Source organism: Prinia subflava, chromosome 2 (assembly GCF_021018805.1).
Source record: "Prinia subflava isolate CZ2003 ecotype Zambia chromosome 2, Cam_Psub_1.2, whole genome shotgun sequence".
In the NCBI taxonomy this organism is placed as follows: domain Eukaryota; kingdom Metazoa; phylum Chordata; class Aves; order Passeriformes; family Cisticolidae; genus Prinia; species Prinia subflava.
Genome location: NC_086248.1, coordinates 90,234,776 through 90,250,757, shown reverse-complemented (window position 1 = coordinate 90,250,757; position 15,982 = coordinate 90,234,776). Strand labels below are relative to the sequence as shown.

General features: G+C 36.9%; 2 protein-coding genes across 5 annotated transcripts in view; one reads left to right on the top strand and one right to left on the bottom strand.

Annotated features, from left to right (window-relative positions):
- DPY30 (dpy-30 histone methyltransferase complex regulatory subunit) overlaps positions 1 to 15,982 on the top strand; it is a 128,734-nt gene that overhangs the window by 97,130 nt on the left and 15,622 nt on the right. The window lies entirely within an intron of this gene.
- The window catches only part of SPAST (spastin), a 38,615-nt gene that overhangs the window by 16,785 nt on the left and 5,848 nt on the right, over positions 1 to 15,982 (bottom strand). For 2 of the 4 annotated variants that reach the window (XM_063390983.1, XM_063390984.1), the window contains exons 4-7: positions 10,534 to 10,629; positions 4,392 to 4,576; positions 3,279 to 3,412; positions 2,887 to 2,980 (exon numbers count right to left, since the gene is read on the bottom strand). In XM_063390983.1, the coding sequence (XP_063247053.1) occupies positions 2,887 to 2,980; positions 3,279 to 3,412; positions 4,392 to 4,576; positions 10,534 to 10,629 (509 nt within the window). The remainder of the gene's footprint in view (positions 1 to 2,886; positions 2,981 to 3,278; positions 3,413 to 4,391; positions 4,577 to 10,533; positions 10,630 to 15,982) is intronic. The other 2 variants (XM_063390985.1, XM_063390986.1) reach the window with 1 other exon arrangement.

Below are 15,982 nucleotides of genomic sequence, written 5' to 3'. Positions count from 1 at the left end.
TATTAAATGAAACTTGAGAAGATAAGCTTTCAGTGAAATGATTTAAAACATTACTTAACAACCACCTACTCTATGCTACTGATAGTCATCTCTCTCTCACTTTGCACTAGATTCTTTTTTCTCACTCTATAAAATTGCCCCCACCATATGTAACACTATAGCAAGCAAGTCTACAAATTCTCACAGAATATGTAACTTTTAGTTACTACTCTTGCCTGTTTTCTCTAGCACTTCATCTTTAACCCTCCCCTCAAAAGTTTCAGAATTTCTCTTTTGATCTCATACTCACTCCTCCCTTCCAGCTTCCAATAATTCCAATAAACAAGCAAAGGTAATAGGGAGGTTATCTTACGTACATCCCATGTGCAAACAGCACTGTGGGCAGGCATTTCCTTCCACAATATCCATGACAACAAATAGCTCCATTACCAGTGTTGGACTTCTGTCATGACTGACCAACACTCTATTCTATGTTTTCTCTATTATTTCATCATCCACAGCATTTTGTTGGTGCTTGACTCTGATCCCTGAAAGTAGTTACCCAGCTATTTGCTGAGTGAACACTCCAGTCTTTCTACCCTCCATGCTGTGTACCACCATGTGCATCCTTTGTCTGAAATAATTCTTGGGGAGTTCCACCATTTTCACACAGCCCAGACCAAATCTGTAACTCTTCCTCACCTTAATCATCACCTACAGCTCAGCTGCACTGACACTTATTACTGAGATACATGAAGCTTTTCAAGTTTTTGTTAACAGGATAATTATACTGAACATGGTCTAAACTAACTGCTAGCACCTTCATTAGCATCTTACCACTGAAATGGCTGCAGCCAAAGTTTCCTGTTTATGTACCTCAACCTTTGCTCACTTACAAAAAAACCACTGGCTTGTTAAATATGAATTTGAGTTCAAAACTAATTAAAATTGAGACTGAACTAGTGTTAATTTACTAAGGATCCCCCTATAATTGCCACATCTACTGTGTTCACTTACAAGGAATAAAACGAACCCTCTCTACTTCCAAGGAAAGTTTAAAAGTTCATGGGATTCTCTGTCCTTATTACATCTTAACCTACACCAAGGTCAGGCCAGCCAATTGTTAGCTACAGTAATATGAGACGACCTTACTGAAGACACCACATCACTGGAAAAGCTATTCCAAGCCTCCCATCTCCAAGTCCTTCCCACCCAGCTGACAGTCTTGGTGTCACTGAACAACACACTTGACATACTACTGCACTGTAGTAACAGATGCTTATAATGACATCTTCCTTCTGTATAACAACATCTGAGCACACACACTTGTTGCCAAAGCTTTGTTCTCCTTACAGTTTGTATTTCTGTGATGCTGTGCCAGGTTTAGGGTTTCTTCCCCATGCTGCTTCAAAACCAGTAGCTGCATTAAGGGGAAAACCACAGAGCAACTCTGGTCACCTGTTCATGTAACAAATGAGACCCACAAGCAAACAAAAAGCATAAACAGCAATTTTTCTTCAATAATCATAGAATCATAAAGTAGGCCTGGGTTAGAAGGGACTTTGAAGATCATCTGCTTCCAAATTCCCTGTCATGGGACATTTTCCACTAGACTACATGGCTCAAAGCCCCTTCCAATCTGGATTGGACAACTCCAGGATGGGACATCAACAACTTCTCTAGGCAGCCTGTTCTAGTGTCTCATCATCCTCACAGTGAATAATTTCTTCCTAATTCTTCCTTCTCAGGTTGAAGCCATTTTCCTTTGTTCTGCCACTACCTGCCCTTGTAAACAGCTCCTCACCAGTTTTCTTCTACGTCTCCTTCAGATACTGAAATAATGTATTAAGCCTGGAGCCCTCTCTTTTCCAAGCTTAACAACCCCAATTCTCAGCCTTTCCCTACAGGAGAAGTGCTCCAGCCCTCTGATCATCTAGCTGTTCCTCCTCTGGACTTGCTCCAACAGGTTCATGCGCTTCCTGTGCTGGGGACCCAGAACTGAACACAGCACTCCAGGTTGGGTCTCATGAGAGTACTGTAGGAAATCATTGCACACAATTTCCTCAAAAGTACTGCAACTTCTAGTAAGTTCAGCTTTAGGAAATGACCAATTTAATTCTTTCTTAAAAGTAACTCAGAAAATTCCAGTAGTATGCAGACTAGGCCTGAATCTAGGCAGTCACAGTAGTTGAGGTACAGAGGTACCATCTATGATAAATAAAAGCCTAAATGACCAACTTCCATATAGTAAAGTGAAGAGGAAATCTGCCCTCAAATGTTATATATCTCAGTGTATTTGTTTGTTCACAACACTTCTTTGCATCCTCTCCATCTCTGAATAAATTATTCAGTGTTTAACCAACATCCTCACGGAGAGGATGACCACAACAACAATGACATTTTTCCAATCAGATAGATCTAATTTACCTATACAAACCTCTCCCATTTCACCCTTCCAGTTGTGGGCTTTGTCCTTTACATGGCCATATAGGGCTGCACACACAGCTATAGCACACAGCTATAGCTATCTGGAACAGTCAGCCTGACAAATGGTGAGAAAGTTTGTTTGTTTGCTGTTTGTTTGTTTGATGAGGTTGTGGGGGTGTCGTGGCTTTTGGTTTGGTTTTTTAGAGGATTGTGGTTTGCTGATTTGATTTGGACTTGGGTTTTTTGGGAGTTGCTTTTATTTTCTTGCTCCAGTCACTTTCTGCAATATTGATTAACCAGAAGACAAGGAATTTCATGGTAGTATTTTAACACACAAATCCTATTCTGAGATGGCTAGGACCCCACATTTACCCAATCATAATCAGTAAAAACAGGATTCAAAAATCATCATTTCATCTGTGAAGCACAGTACATTTCTTTGCTCCTGTCACAGATTGATAGCAAAACCCAATTGCTTACCTCAGGTCTAAGAGAAGGAAGGATGACAATTTCTTGCAAAGCTTGTTTAGCCAGCTCCTGCCCAGCGATATCATCAAATTTGACAGCTGGCCCACTAACAAAGAAATGGAATACTAATTAGTCTAACAATGAGATATTCTTTTTCAGCTGCAGCTGACTAATTTAAAGCATTTGACTATTTATACAGAATCCTTTTGAGAAAATTTACAATTTATATTGTCAAGTATTTTAAAATATCCTTTTGCCAAAATAACAATTTAAAAAACCCATCCAAAAGATCCTCAAAAAAACTCAACCAAGTAAAGTACTAATTTCATTTCAAGTGGACTAAGACTGTACTCAATGCAAAACTGATTTACCAGACTGAAAAGCCTACTTTTCTTCATACTTACCTATCAACAACTTCATTTAGGATAAGATTAGCAAGATTGCTGTCCACATTTCTAAATATCTTTGTGTCTTTCTTTTTCCGAGGAGCAGTAGTAGGAGTAGAAGGCTTATTTGTTCTGCTATTTTTAGGAGCAGCCTGGAGAGGGGGCAAGAAAAGAAAATCAAAACCCCCAGATTAATACTTTGAAAGTGTAGTGTTAAACAAAATAAGATCTACATTTCCTTTGCTCCAGTAAAACAGCATGTTAACAAATACCCAATATTCTAATGCTGTATTTTGCTATAATCATACTATCATTATTAGTCAACCAGGAGTAGAATATCTTAGGCTCCAGCTGTGAAGGGTCTTTGGCTTCAGGTTTTTTTGATTGATAATTCATTTACTTAACTACAGTATCTTCCCCCAGCATACTCTAGAAATAAGCTACACAGGTTCTATATGCATGAACTCCTACTTCTGTCATACTTTTTAACAGGCCACTTAAAAGTCCTCATATCATATTATAGCAGCAATAATGTTTTAACAGAATGTTTATGTTCAGTCCATTCTGCTCTTTATTCTGCTTTACTGGGTAATAAGGATGGAAGGGGAAAAGACAGGTCAACAGAAATGCTGTATTTTTCTGTATTCTTTCTGTAGGATTTACTTCTGTGTTTCAGGCCCAGCCTAACCATAACTTGCTTTTCAACGTGGTTGCAAAAGAACCTGTGCATGCATGCATGCTTTAGAAGAGAACAACATATAGGGGGGAAAAAGTCCTGTTGTTCTGGAGTAAGAGGTTTTCCCCTCCATCTTTTACATACTAGAAGTAACATTTATTTTTCTTCTAGTTAACTTTCACTTAGCTTCCCACACAATTTTAAAACAAGCAGTGTTTATTACTGTGATTATCCTTAAAATCCTTTTGCCCATGCACCCACCTGATGCCCTCCAATTTCTAAAATTCACTCTGCAGCATATCTCAAGAGGCCTGGCTAAAAATCTGGAGTTTCAGTTTTTTCAAAAAAACTTTTTGCTGCTACAGCACTGCAATTAAGGCACTAAATTCAAAGCCTCTTTTGGCATTTACAGTTGATTTTTCAAGCGTTTACTTCCACATTTATCCTCACTATACCTTGTGAGCTGAAGGCGTAGGATTGGGTGCTGGTCTAGACACAGATGAGGACACCCCACTGTAGCTGGGCGTTCTGTGGTGGCCTGAAAGGCCTGTGGATCCGGTTTTTGCGACAGTCTTTGAACGAGGAAGGGAATTACTCGCGTGTGTTAAGGGGTCCTTCTTTTTTGGAACTGCTCCACTTTCTATAAAGAAAAGCAGTGTCATAAGAACATTTGCAGCAGTCGTACTTTCACCATCAACTGCAACTAGGAGATAGAAGCGTCAAAACATTAATACTGCATTATGGAAGAGTAATGCACATTTCTAAAGAGGTTTAGTGTTTTTAAGGGGATACTGAATACTGCTTTCACCTACAGTCAAAATTCCAATTTTTAGGAGCTCTCAAAATGAACCCTAGTTAGCCATCTTAGAAAAGACAGACATAACTTAGTCCTGTTATCAAGGGAAGAACACCACCTATTTCTGATGATGCAAAGTCTTCTGGCTTGTGTTCTGCTGTCTTCTTTCCCAAGAACTCTTAAAAACCATCATTACTATAACCCCAAAATGCCAAGCCTTTAGATTCAGAGTATTGATTCTTCAAGTGATGTTAGCAGGCTAGTTAATTGGATGTCAGCTAACATTATCCAGCACTGTCCACAGAGAAGCTTCACTGAAGCACTTTAATCTGGAAAAATTACAGTAGGAGTTATACTTGCAAGTGACTGTCAGGTGTTTTTTCTTTCAACTTGCTTTCACTTCAGGAATCTCAAGGTGTAAGTAAATTCTCAATGGACAACTTTGAAGCAGCTTACCTTCCTACATTAAAAATTAAGTCTTAAAATATATTTAAACATCACCAGACATTCCCTCACACTACTTATTCACCTCCATGATGCAGCAGGAAAGTCTCAAATTAGCTGACAGATAAACTTGAAATATTGGCCACAGGTCATCAAACTACAAAAAGCCATTTTGGTCCAGAGTGAACAAAATAGCACTTGATGTCTATGTTCTCTGTATGGGATACACAATAAAATAAAGTTCCTTGGCACAGAAATAGCAAGTGTAAAACATCAAATCAGAGATTAAGAGGTAAGAAGGTGATACATCAAGCAGGCAGGTTGGTCAGGCTGGTTAATGATTAGAGCAGAGCTTTAGATTAGGGGATATTTTGTGGTGGGAATACACTACTGGAAACTGTCTAGCACAATATGGTTGTCTGAGATGAAAATGATAAATACTGTCTTATTTTATATCCTTTTAAAAGGATTAAGCAGTCTTTTGATTAGGTAAGAGAAATAGGGCATCAGAGGTAAGGATGCTCAAAATAAATTTCAGCTACAAGTGTCTTCACTAGGATTGTAGAAACTTGCAACTCAATTTGGCTTGCTAGTCTTACAGAACAGGCCAAAGAACTCTGATTTTTAAGGAAATTAGTGGCTCTATGAAGAATTTTTAGCTTATGACATTGCAGTTTAATGAAAAGTAAGTAAAAAGCCTTGTAATTTTAAATGTTTTAAACATTTAAATGATGTTGTTTAAATGGTGTAAAAAATTAAAAATGTTTTTGAACTCTTTTTGAGTTTACAACTTTAAAGAATACTTCAGTCAAACAGTATAATGGAAGGATCAATTAATTACTACTATATTCTCAGCCCCTTTAAATATAGTACGAGGAACAAATTTCTACACAGCATGCAGGTATCCTTAACAATTCAGAGGAAAAGTTTCTAAAGCCCTTCTTCAGTCACTGATCTACCTCTTTTTAGAGCTACAGAAATTCTGCAGGGGTCACAATAAACAATAGACATATCAATATGCAAGAAACAAGGCAACCTGAAGAATATAATTAAGTATATTTATCTGTAATATGTTTCTTGTTAAAAACAAAAGACTAAACAGAAAAAACAAAACAAGAAAAACCACCAAAACTGGCTACTGACTAAACCACACACAGCTCCAGAGCTGGATACATTTACTTAGTCATTACTGCACAGGAATTTCCAAGTCAAAAACTCTTTAAAATCAGACACACTTAGTAACTTCCAAATTCAGAAAGCAGTATATGAACCTATTAACACATCTAGCTACTCTGCACTTCAATTGGTCTAATTTAATAAAAAGGTAGAATTCTGGTTGGTTGAGTTTTTTTAGCCCATCTCAACCTCATTTGCACAACTGGCTTGAAGTCAGTATGGGAAGGCTTCAAAAACCTAAACTGGTTTTTCTCCATGTCCTTCACCCTAAGTTGCTGCTCAATTATCTCACTCTCCCAGAACTACTCCCACACATTGAGAATGATACACAGACACTGCAATTTTGAGGGCCATAAAACTGCATAGGTAAGGGGTATTTCAGGCAGCTGGAAACAGAAGGGAGGAAAGGAGGGGAAAGAGACAAGGTTTAATACAAATTATGATTTACTCCAGGACTCAAGACCGGTAAGTTTACAGGTTTTGCTGCCAGTCCTGATGAGTAGCACATAAAGAAGCACTGATGAACAGCTCCTGAATGTAGTTGTTTGTCAAATGTCAATTCCACAGGGAAGCTTCATTTTATATATGAATTTTCATTGAAGTAACAAATAAAAGTGTTATCATATTGTTTGGAATTACAGTTTACAGCATGAGGTGTTTAAGTGAACATCACATGTCAGACAGCTCCTACTGCTCCACTATGCAAGATACATATTTTTCCCTAACAAATGCAAACCCCCCCTCCAAACACATTTCTAACCCATTTTTATTTGTTATCTACTGGAAGACTGGAAATACATAGCAAGTGACTTTAATGCCTTCATAATACCTCTCCTGTAGCCTTTTGCCAAATGTTTCACTGTTCTGTTTAAAACAGCAAGAAGTACCTAAAACATGTTCCAATCACAAAGAAACACCATGGATTTTTTTCAAGTGTATTTGAAACACTGAACAGTTCAACTGTCTACTTCATATATACTTACAGGACAGCAATAGATGCTTAATCAGTTTGATTTTAGTCTCTAATTCTGGACAGAATAAATTACTTTATAGCTCCAGGCTAACGCCACTGGATTACACAGACATAATAGCTGTCTGGTCCTGAAAGCTTCCCTGCAATTTTCATCTGCCATCCAAACACACACACAACACAAATTAGAAACAAGGAAGCAGCAAAATTTTGTCTGAGGTTTTCTACTGGTTAAATTGCAATAAGCTGCAGACACAGGTGCGCAATTTGAGACTCCCTTACAAAGAGAAATGCTAAAAGTTGATATTATATCATATACATACTTATTATATTACACTGGTTTTAAAGATACAGTACAAATAGATTTGAACAAATCTAAGAGAAGATTGATTATATTAAATACCTGGAAATGCAAAAACAAAATTATGCAGCTGTAGCTCATTTATTCAATATAACAACATCCTTTATATTTCTAAAAGACAAACCCATTATATTTTCTTTTCTGCATTTAAACCAGATTAAAGTACATGTCAATAAACAAGCTTCCACTAGTCTCTAACTTCTTAAGCATCCAAAAGAAAGTTTAAATTCAAATTAACAGCAGCAATTCCAGTACTGCAGAACAATTTCCAGCCTTTAGTTGTGACATGTTAAACATCATCAGGGAATATTCTTCAGAAATTCCACACATATGCCTACTGATAAGCAATATAAATGGACTAAAACAAGTTATTGTACATGGTCTGTGGACACCAAATTGGAAGAAAAATCCACAGGTCTAAAATTATCTGTAACTTTATGTTAGTAGTTTCATTTTAAAAAACCCAACAAAACCAAAAAACTTTAAATTGCTGCTTTAAACTTGCAGCAATTGCAAGACTGATCATTATTCAGGATCAGCAATCACAACAGCCCCCCAAACTGCAATTCTTCAAAAATTCAATTCAGATTTTCCAAAAAGGGAGATGCAAGTAATAAAAGCTACTTAACAGAAAGCTCCAGCAACTAAGAAGGACATGCTGCATGTTTTCAGTGGTAGCACAGCTACACAAAACAGGAATTACAGCTGTTCTCCTTTCTGAACTGACAGAGCCACATCAGTCAAAGATCTGCTTTTGTCAAATTATGCTGTTAAAAATATTTTACTGCTAGTCAGGGAACTCCTTTGAAAATTTCAGTATTAAAAATAGAATGTTTGCACCATGACAAACATTGCCAATAGATTTCTGCTATTAAAGACAGGCCAGCAACTACTTCCATGTGAAAACTGGGACAAAATACTAGCTGTCTGCACAGTATTCATGTTGAGGTAATAGAAATGTAATGCTTTCTCTGGCCATCCATCATGCTGTGATTTACATGTAAAATGGTATACACCAGCATTACTGTAATACTCTAAGTATTGTATGACTAGTAAATGAGTTCATAAAACTGAAACTCTGCCTTTAGCAAGACTGGCATAACTCCTTCTCTAGCTTATTTTTTTTTAAGAAAAGAAAACAACAATCCACAATGCAAAGGAAAACAAGCACATTTGAGGGGAAAAATATAGGTAAACTGTTTTACATCTAATTTAAAACTGCTGTGAGAAGAAGAATGATGAATATCAAATTAATATTTTCAAGTAAAGGTTTGGGTCAAGGCTACTTGTTCTTACTCTTCAGACAAGTTACTGCATAGCCTACTGCAACTGCAGGACAGGTGATATCACCACTATGAGGTCTTGAAAAACCTCAGTATAAATCCAGAAGATAAACTTTCAAGAAAAATCTCTAGCTGTTCATGTAAGTTTGGAAACCACAAATGCTGAAGACAGGGACAGGTAGTCATTTGTGTTAGAATCAAGTAAATTGGTCAAGAAGGCTGACACATATAGTATCTTGAGAGAGCGAAGAATCTCAAATCAGTAACACTTTGGAAATATAAAAAATGTGCAACATAGCTGTGAGAATAGAATCTTACACAAAACAATGAAGCAAACTGTAAAGTACCTGTAAAGACTTTGGCCTTTAAAGGCAAATAAAAGAAAATGTAATTTTAGACCAAATGATGGGCAAAAAGACACTTGTTTTATGTTAAAACTAAGAATGACCATGTTTGGTACGTCATCAAATCCTAACTTTTAAAAAGCCCAACTTGAATTGGCAACAGGGCAGGTAATACTTTCCACAGACAGAAAACTAAGCTTATGCCAGAGCCCTGGGGCTGAATACCTCTGAAATACCTTTATCTTCTCAGGTAGAGACAACAGTCCTCTTACCTGAAGTAGCCTGCAAACTGATTCTAAAGTTTTCTAAGAAATTCTGTGATCTAATTTGTGTTTTTCAATTATTAGAGCTGTCCACATGAAAACACTGTTTTACGTGTATAAAGAACAGCAGCAAGATGATTAGCAGATTGAAGCATAACCATCTTTTTACACTGCTTGTAAGATAAAAGTGTATTACCAGTATGTTCTTACAACAAACACTACCTCACCCCACACCCCAAAAAGATAGAAAAAGCAAGCACAGGAGCATAGGCACCAGGCATTTAAAAAATCCAGATTCCTGTTAATAGCCTGACTTTCATGGTACTGTATCAGGGATCCCACAGCTACAAATATTCAGTACTTTGGGTAATCCTCAGACTTCCACAACTTCACACCTTGTTTATGGACAAAAAAAGTTTATTTCTGCTATTTTAGTAAGTTTGGTTCAGTCTTCTGGGCAAGCATTAAAACAACATTCTTTGACAAAATGCAAGAGCTGCTGTCATTCCCCCCTCATTTCAATTACACATCACTTTCTTGATGTAAAAAACCCCTGAAATTTAAAGTTGCTTAATCTATATTCACAACATCATAAAGGAAGAGGTAATTAATGTAGGCACAACATATAACCTATATATCCAACACTGACACTTCCTAAAACAGGTTTAATGTAATTCCTTGAAGAATATTACATGAGAAGTATTTTCTAAAATCTTGCCTTAGTAAATAGATTTGAGTTCTAGGACAGTCATTTTAAGAGAATACTACAAAATAAAACGGTGTTGTCAAAGCCATGGAAAGGCTGGAATGTATTTTATACAAAGCCTTTGAAAACAGACATATAAATCATTTTATTTTAAAGCTGGTGGGGCCAGAATACAGCATTGCATTATTTTGCCTTGCAATACACCAGGAACTGAGAGACATCCCCTCAATAGGTGCTGGTAAAACCAAACCCACCTGACTGGAGATGTCCATTGCGGCATGCCAGGTTAGTACTGTCATTATAGACCTCCATTTGCGGCTTGGAAATTTGCAAAACTGCCTGCAGCTTCTCTACATAGTGGAACAGAGGGGGAGGGAGGAAAAAGGACAAAATAAACAAACAAAAACCAAAAATGAACCAAGAAAATTTATGTATGTTGAACACAGAAACGTCAAGTTTGGCTTTGTTATAGTTAAAGATAAAAGGAATATTTCTATCTATTCTACACATTCAGCAAATGTGTAAGAAAATTCTGTTAGTTATGAGCATGACTGAAAACAGCTTTAAAACTCACCCTTCATGGCTGAGCTAATTACAACAATCTTTCCAGTCTAGTGATTAATCCAGCAGCTACTTCTCAAAAACAATGTTCAGGATTAATTCAATTTAATTTAATAAATATTTATGTTGATAACACATTTCTGAAAGTCCTCCTCAAGGTGTTACTTTTGACCAGGTGCAAGGAGTCCTCATTTCTCTGCATAATAAATGTTCCACTTAAGCAGTAACAGCCTGTTAACATTTTATAGAAACCTTCAAACTTCAAGCAGAACACCACAGACACGTTATGTCTTTTGAGATCTCTAGATATTTAATTGCCTTGAAATCAAGTCAATAAAATTATCATGCAAATTGTGTTCTTTAGGAAGATTAACTTCAGAAACACATGAATACAATATTTATAAAGCTAGCGATTAAGGAGAAAGAAATTGACTCTGAGAAGTAATGAAAAACAGCCAACTCGTAAGTCAAAGAGGTGTAAGGCTGCACACACAGAAGAAAAGTTAAGGACTACTTGTTCTCTGCAGCTCAGCTACGACTCCTGCTCTTCCCACTGCAGTTCAAAACCTTAAGCCATACTTTTGGGGCCCTTTACTGCTTCTTCCACCTTTATTTCACATACCCCCCTCTTGTTTTAAAAACCAACCACGGTCAGTAAGGATGCAAGGCATACACTGTCAAGCTCTCTCATTCCCTCCTGTTCATTTTTCCTTCTGCTCACCCCCACAAGAGATAACAGTACCAAGAAGCTGCAAGAAAAGAGATACCAAGTAGAGAAGCCTCTGGTAGATGGCCTCTGGTAATATGAAAGCATAAATTGCAAAAGCAGACAAATTGTACTGAAAATGTACACGATTAAGATCATAAATGATCTGCCTGGGGGAAGAAGTGCCATTCAGAGCCTGCAGATGGTACAACCAACAAGCATGAGCACTTCCTTCTTTAGGTTGAACAAAATGTGGTTTAGAATGAAAACTTGGTAGTCTCAGGCAACTATGAAAAGCTAAAGTTCAAGATTAGTACTGTACACAAGGTTAATTTCATCTTAAACTGAAAGCTTTCAAGAGTCAAACAAAAAAAGAAAGTCAGTCACACCAGAACAGCCTATGAACAACCACAAGTTCTGCAACTTCCAAGAAGTTACCTCATAAGCTTTCCTCTCCAGAAGGGTAAGGAAAGTCCTCTCAGTACGACTGACTGCAGAGTCTGCTACTTTAGTGGACACAGCACTACCAAAGGAGGTAGCAGAACTCCCTGCCCAGTTCATGCAGCCCAGATGGAAAGAACACACAGGAAGCTTAGGAAACAAAGTTAGTATTAATAGACTTTTAAGATATTAGATAATCAGCCGAGTTTTGGAGAACATTTCTGAGCTTAACAAAAAAGACCTTCTCCTGAGTGACCATAATAATATCAATTGGCTTGTGCAGGAATTCAGGAAATGCTATTTGCTTCAATGCTACAATTTGACACTGGGTACTACAATTATCAATGCTTAGCTAGTTCCACAGATTCAGGAACTCCAGAACTCCAACCAAAGCAAAAAGAAAAAACATAATCCAACTGTTGTCCTGTTTCAATTCAGAGTCCTCTCATCACATTACCTATTAACCTGTCATTTTAGTGTTGCACATAAAATTTCAAAATGCAAATATATCACCTTTCTTTAAGGACACTATAGCTGTAGGAACCTCTGGAATATCAAACATAATTTAAATTGAGCTTTTAAATATTATTCCAGGGAATTACAGGTTACCATCATCTTCCACTTAAATGCTTTCTCCCTATTTTTCCAGACACTGACAGAAAGTTTACATATTCTCATTATTTCATCTTGATGATACATCACTGACATAAACCTACCAAACAGCACTGCAGCCACTGTCTTATTTAGGCAATCCCAGAGCCTGAGTTCAAGGAAAGTGATTTCTACTAAAAAAAATGCTACCCTGTAACATAAGCCTGAAGCAAAAAGCATCATCTCCTCTAATAAAGTGAAATATTCAAAAGGTGTCCATTGAAGACTGTATTTATACAGGCAGAATAGAGGAATATTAATACCCTCCAAAGGGGATACTGATGACAGATATTTGAATTATGTGTCACAAACACCCTTCAATCAAAATACTGAAGCTACACTAAATACACAGGAAGGCACTTGTTACGACAGAAATCTGTGCCTCAACAGAAAGTACCTCTGAAATGAGAGAACGCAGCTAGGTAAAACACACAAATAGCATTAGAACTGAATAGTGTTGCACTGGCCATTAAAGCCATCTATCTTTAGGAACAACAAGCTGCCAAGTTCTGTGTATTGACCATAGCAAACAAATATCATACCCTCCTGTCATTCTAAATACATCAAATTTAATGACTCTAACATGGGTGATCAGTCATCCAGGAGAGACCAGGTGTTTGAAGACCATGAAAGCAGGTTTAACCACACCACCAACACACCGTAAACCATGTCAAAAATGAGGAGCCACCACCAAATCAAATGGAAGAACTTTCAAGTCCCCTGACAGCCAGCACAATCCAGTACTGTCAATGGACTGTCAAAGCAACCAAGTCCCCTTGAGGTGACCTGAAACACACCAGCAGTCACTTCAGCTTTTAGACTATGGCACAGTACAGCTTGAAACAGAGTAAGAAAAATAATTCAGGCTCAGGTTGAAAACAGGGCTGAAAGTAGCAAACCCAGCACCCATGGTGGGTAGCTCCATCTTTTTCCACCATTCAAACAGTGATAACACAGTAGTAGCACGTGGGTGTGATCAGATACCACACTCCCACCGGTGGTGTTGAACACCCCCATCAGTGGGGTCATGTAACTTAAACTTACACTGATGGACCAACACTTAAAAAAGCAACAACACTGAGCACTTTCAAGGGATAGCTGTAATCAGCATAACCCAATTTTTGCTTTCTATGTAGTACCAATGTAACCTGCTTGACTGGATGGCATCTGAGGCAGTCTGCAATCACATCTCCATCTAGCAAGCAGGATGAAATATTTGGTATTATTGTCTGGTTTGTTTTATCCTTTCAGCTAATGCAATAAAGGATTTACCTTTTCTGACTTAAGAAAGGGAGAAATTCCACAAAGCTAGCAGACAACACTCTTATGAGTTCAAGTCACAGGAAAAATCACTTCATTAAACTGTAATAGCTTCAAGAGCCTCAAACTTAATTCAACTACAAAGGATCTTTCCACCACACAGACTGCCAAACATCTGTTACTGTAAGTAACAGGCTAAAAGTGTGGTTAGAATGGCACATGGAATTCAACTCTAGATTAAATTTCTACAAAACGCATGTAAAATGACAGCAAAAATAATAAAGATGCTATAAATATTTCAGAGTTGGTTAGATGGCATAAAAATATTACTCAAATAGAATCCTAATGATCAAACTTGTAGGTATTTAAAGCCATTGAAATATCTCTCCAAAACATATAGTTTGTCTTCCCAAAGGACACATGAGTTCACTTGCTTCTTTTTATCCAAATTTTGCTTTTAGGTACATTGTATGAAGCACATCCTCAGTAAAAATTAACAAAAACCTATGCAGAACAAAGTACTTAACTGATAATTTTAAAATAAAAATAAAATAAAGCACTATTTTACATCAACTAACATAATAAACACTATCCTATCTGTTTACCTTTCAATCTGCACTCTGAATGAAGCAAACAAATTGCATGTGATCACACATTCTGGTAATAGAGATGAATATATTTCAACTTTAGGGGTTTTTGTGTATTTTACCCTTTGATTCTTTCAATCAGATCACAGCAAATAAGCAACTTATCAATACTGCAAGCACTACTAGAGTAATACAAGCAAGGATGAAGCACTACCCACAAAATACAAACACTGTCTCTTCAAGCTTTGAGGAACAGCAAGGTTTTTTTCTAGAAAGAAATTCTCCTTACTTGCCATTAGGATATGTGCAACAAGCCATACCTTACAAAAGACTGTTAGCATGTAATCACTTTCATTCTATTGTATCCTAGTTCATATTACCTCCAGAAGTCAGCCTTTAACCCTAGTAAGTGGAAAATATCTTTCCTCTGTGTACTAAAACTGTACCAAGAAACAAGCACATTAAAGCATAGAAGACAGATGCCTCATGCACCTCCTGTCCCATTCCATTTTTTTCAAGACACACTACAGACATTAGGAACTCAAGGGAAAGAAAAGGGGCTCACTTCCTTGGGGTTGTCACAGCTTCCCTGTCAAAGACCAGGTAGGACCACAAAATCACAAAGTGTAAGAGGAGAAAAGAGCCCAAGTTTTCCCATCTGCTCTACATGCTCTCAGAAGAATGAGTTAGTAGAACTCCACACAAGAGAGGTTAAGATTAAAGCTGAGACATGCAAGTTAAAATCAAGTACATTTGTTAGCATACCCTTAAAGAGCAATTAAAATAATACTTATTTTAATTTTACTGACTGAAATGAAAGCATTTTCAAAGTTCTAAATTTAGAGGATGTATTACACAGAGCAATAGGTCTGTTGTTTGATGGGAGGATCTTTACTCTGTTAAGAGTTTATATGCAACACTTAATTTTAATAAAGCTGAAGCTATACAACACTACGCTTCTGAAAAAAGTGACCTTACCTTGTAATTTTAAAATAGAACACTACTAGAAAAAAAACAAGAAAATTAGAGTTTCACAACCCTATGGTCTACATGATGTAAAAGAGTTATTATCATCATCATCATTATTATTTACCAGTAATAAGGAAAATTGTTAATATAAGTGAGAGCAAAACCAACAGAATATGAATTAGTTACAGGAAGCACACTCGGCACTCATGATCAGCAATATATCATAAATTTCACTACAGTACTAACAGAAAAATCCTGAACAAACTCCATCAGGAATTAATCAAGACTTCCTCATTTTATGAGTCAAGAGTACTATGATATAAAGACTTCTCAGTTACTTTTATACCTGAAAGTGGGTCATGAATTCCATTTTCAAAATCCATCAACAGCACTTACTCTCAACTAAAAATTCAACTAAAGAGACCCTACAAAGATAATGACTCCTTCACTTTAAAAATCAAAGTAATATTTTAGAAGAATACATTAAATGAAGTTGTGCAAATAATTACAAACTTTCCAAAGTCATGA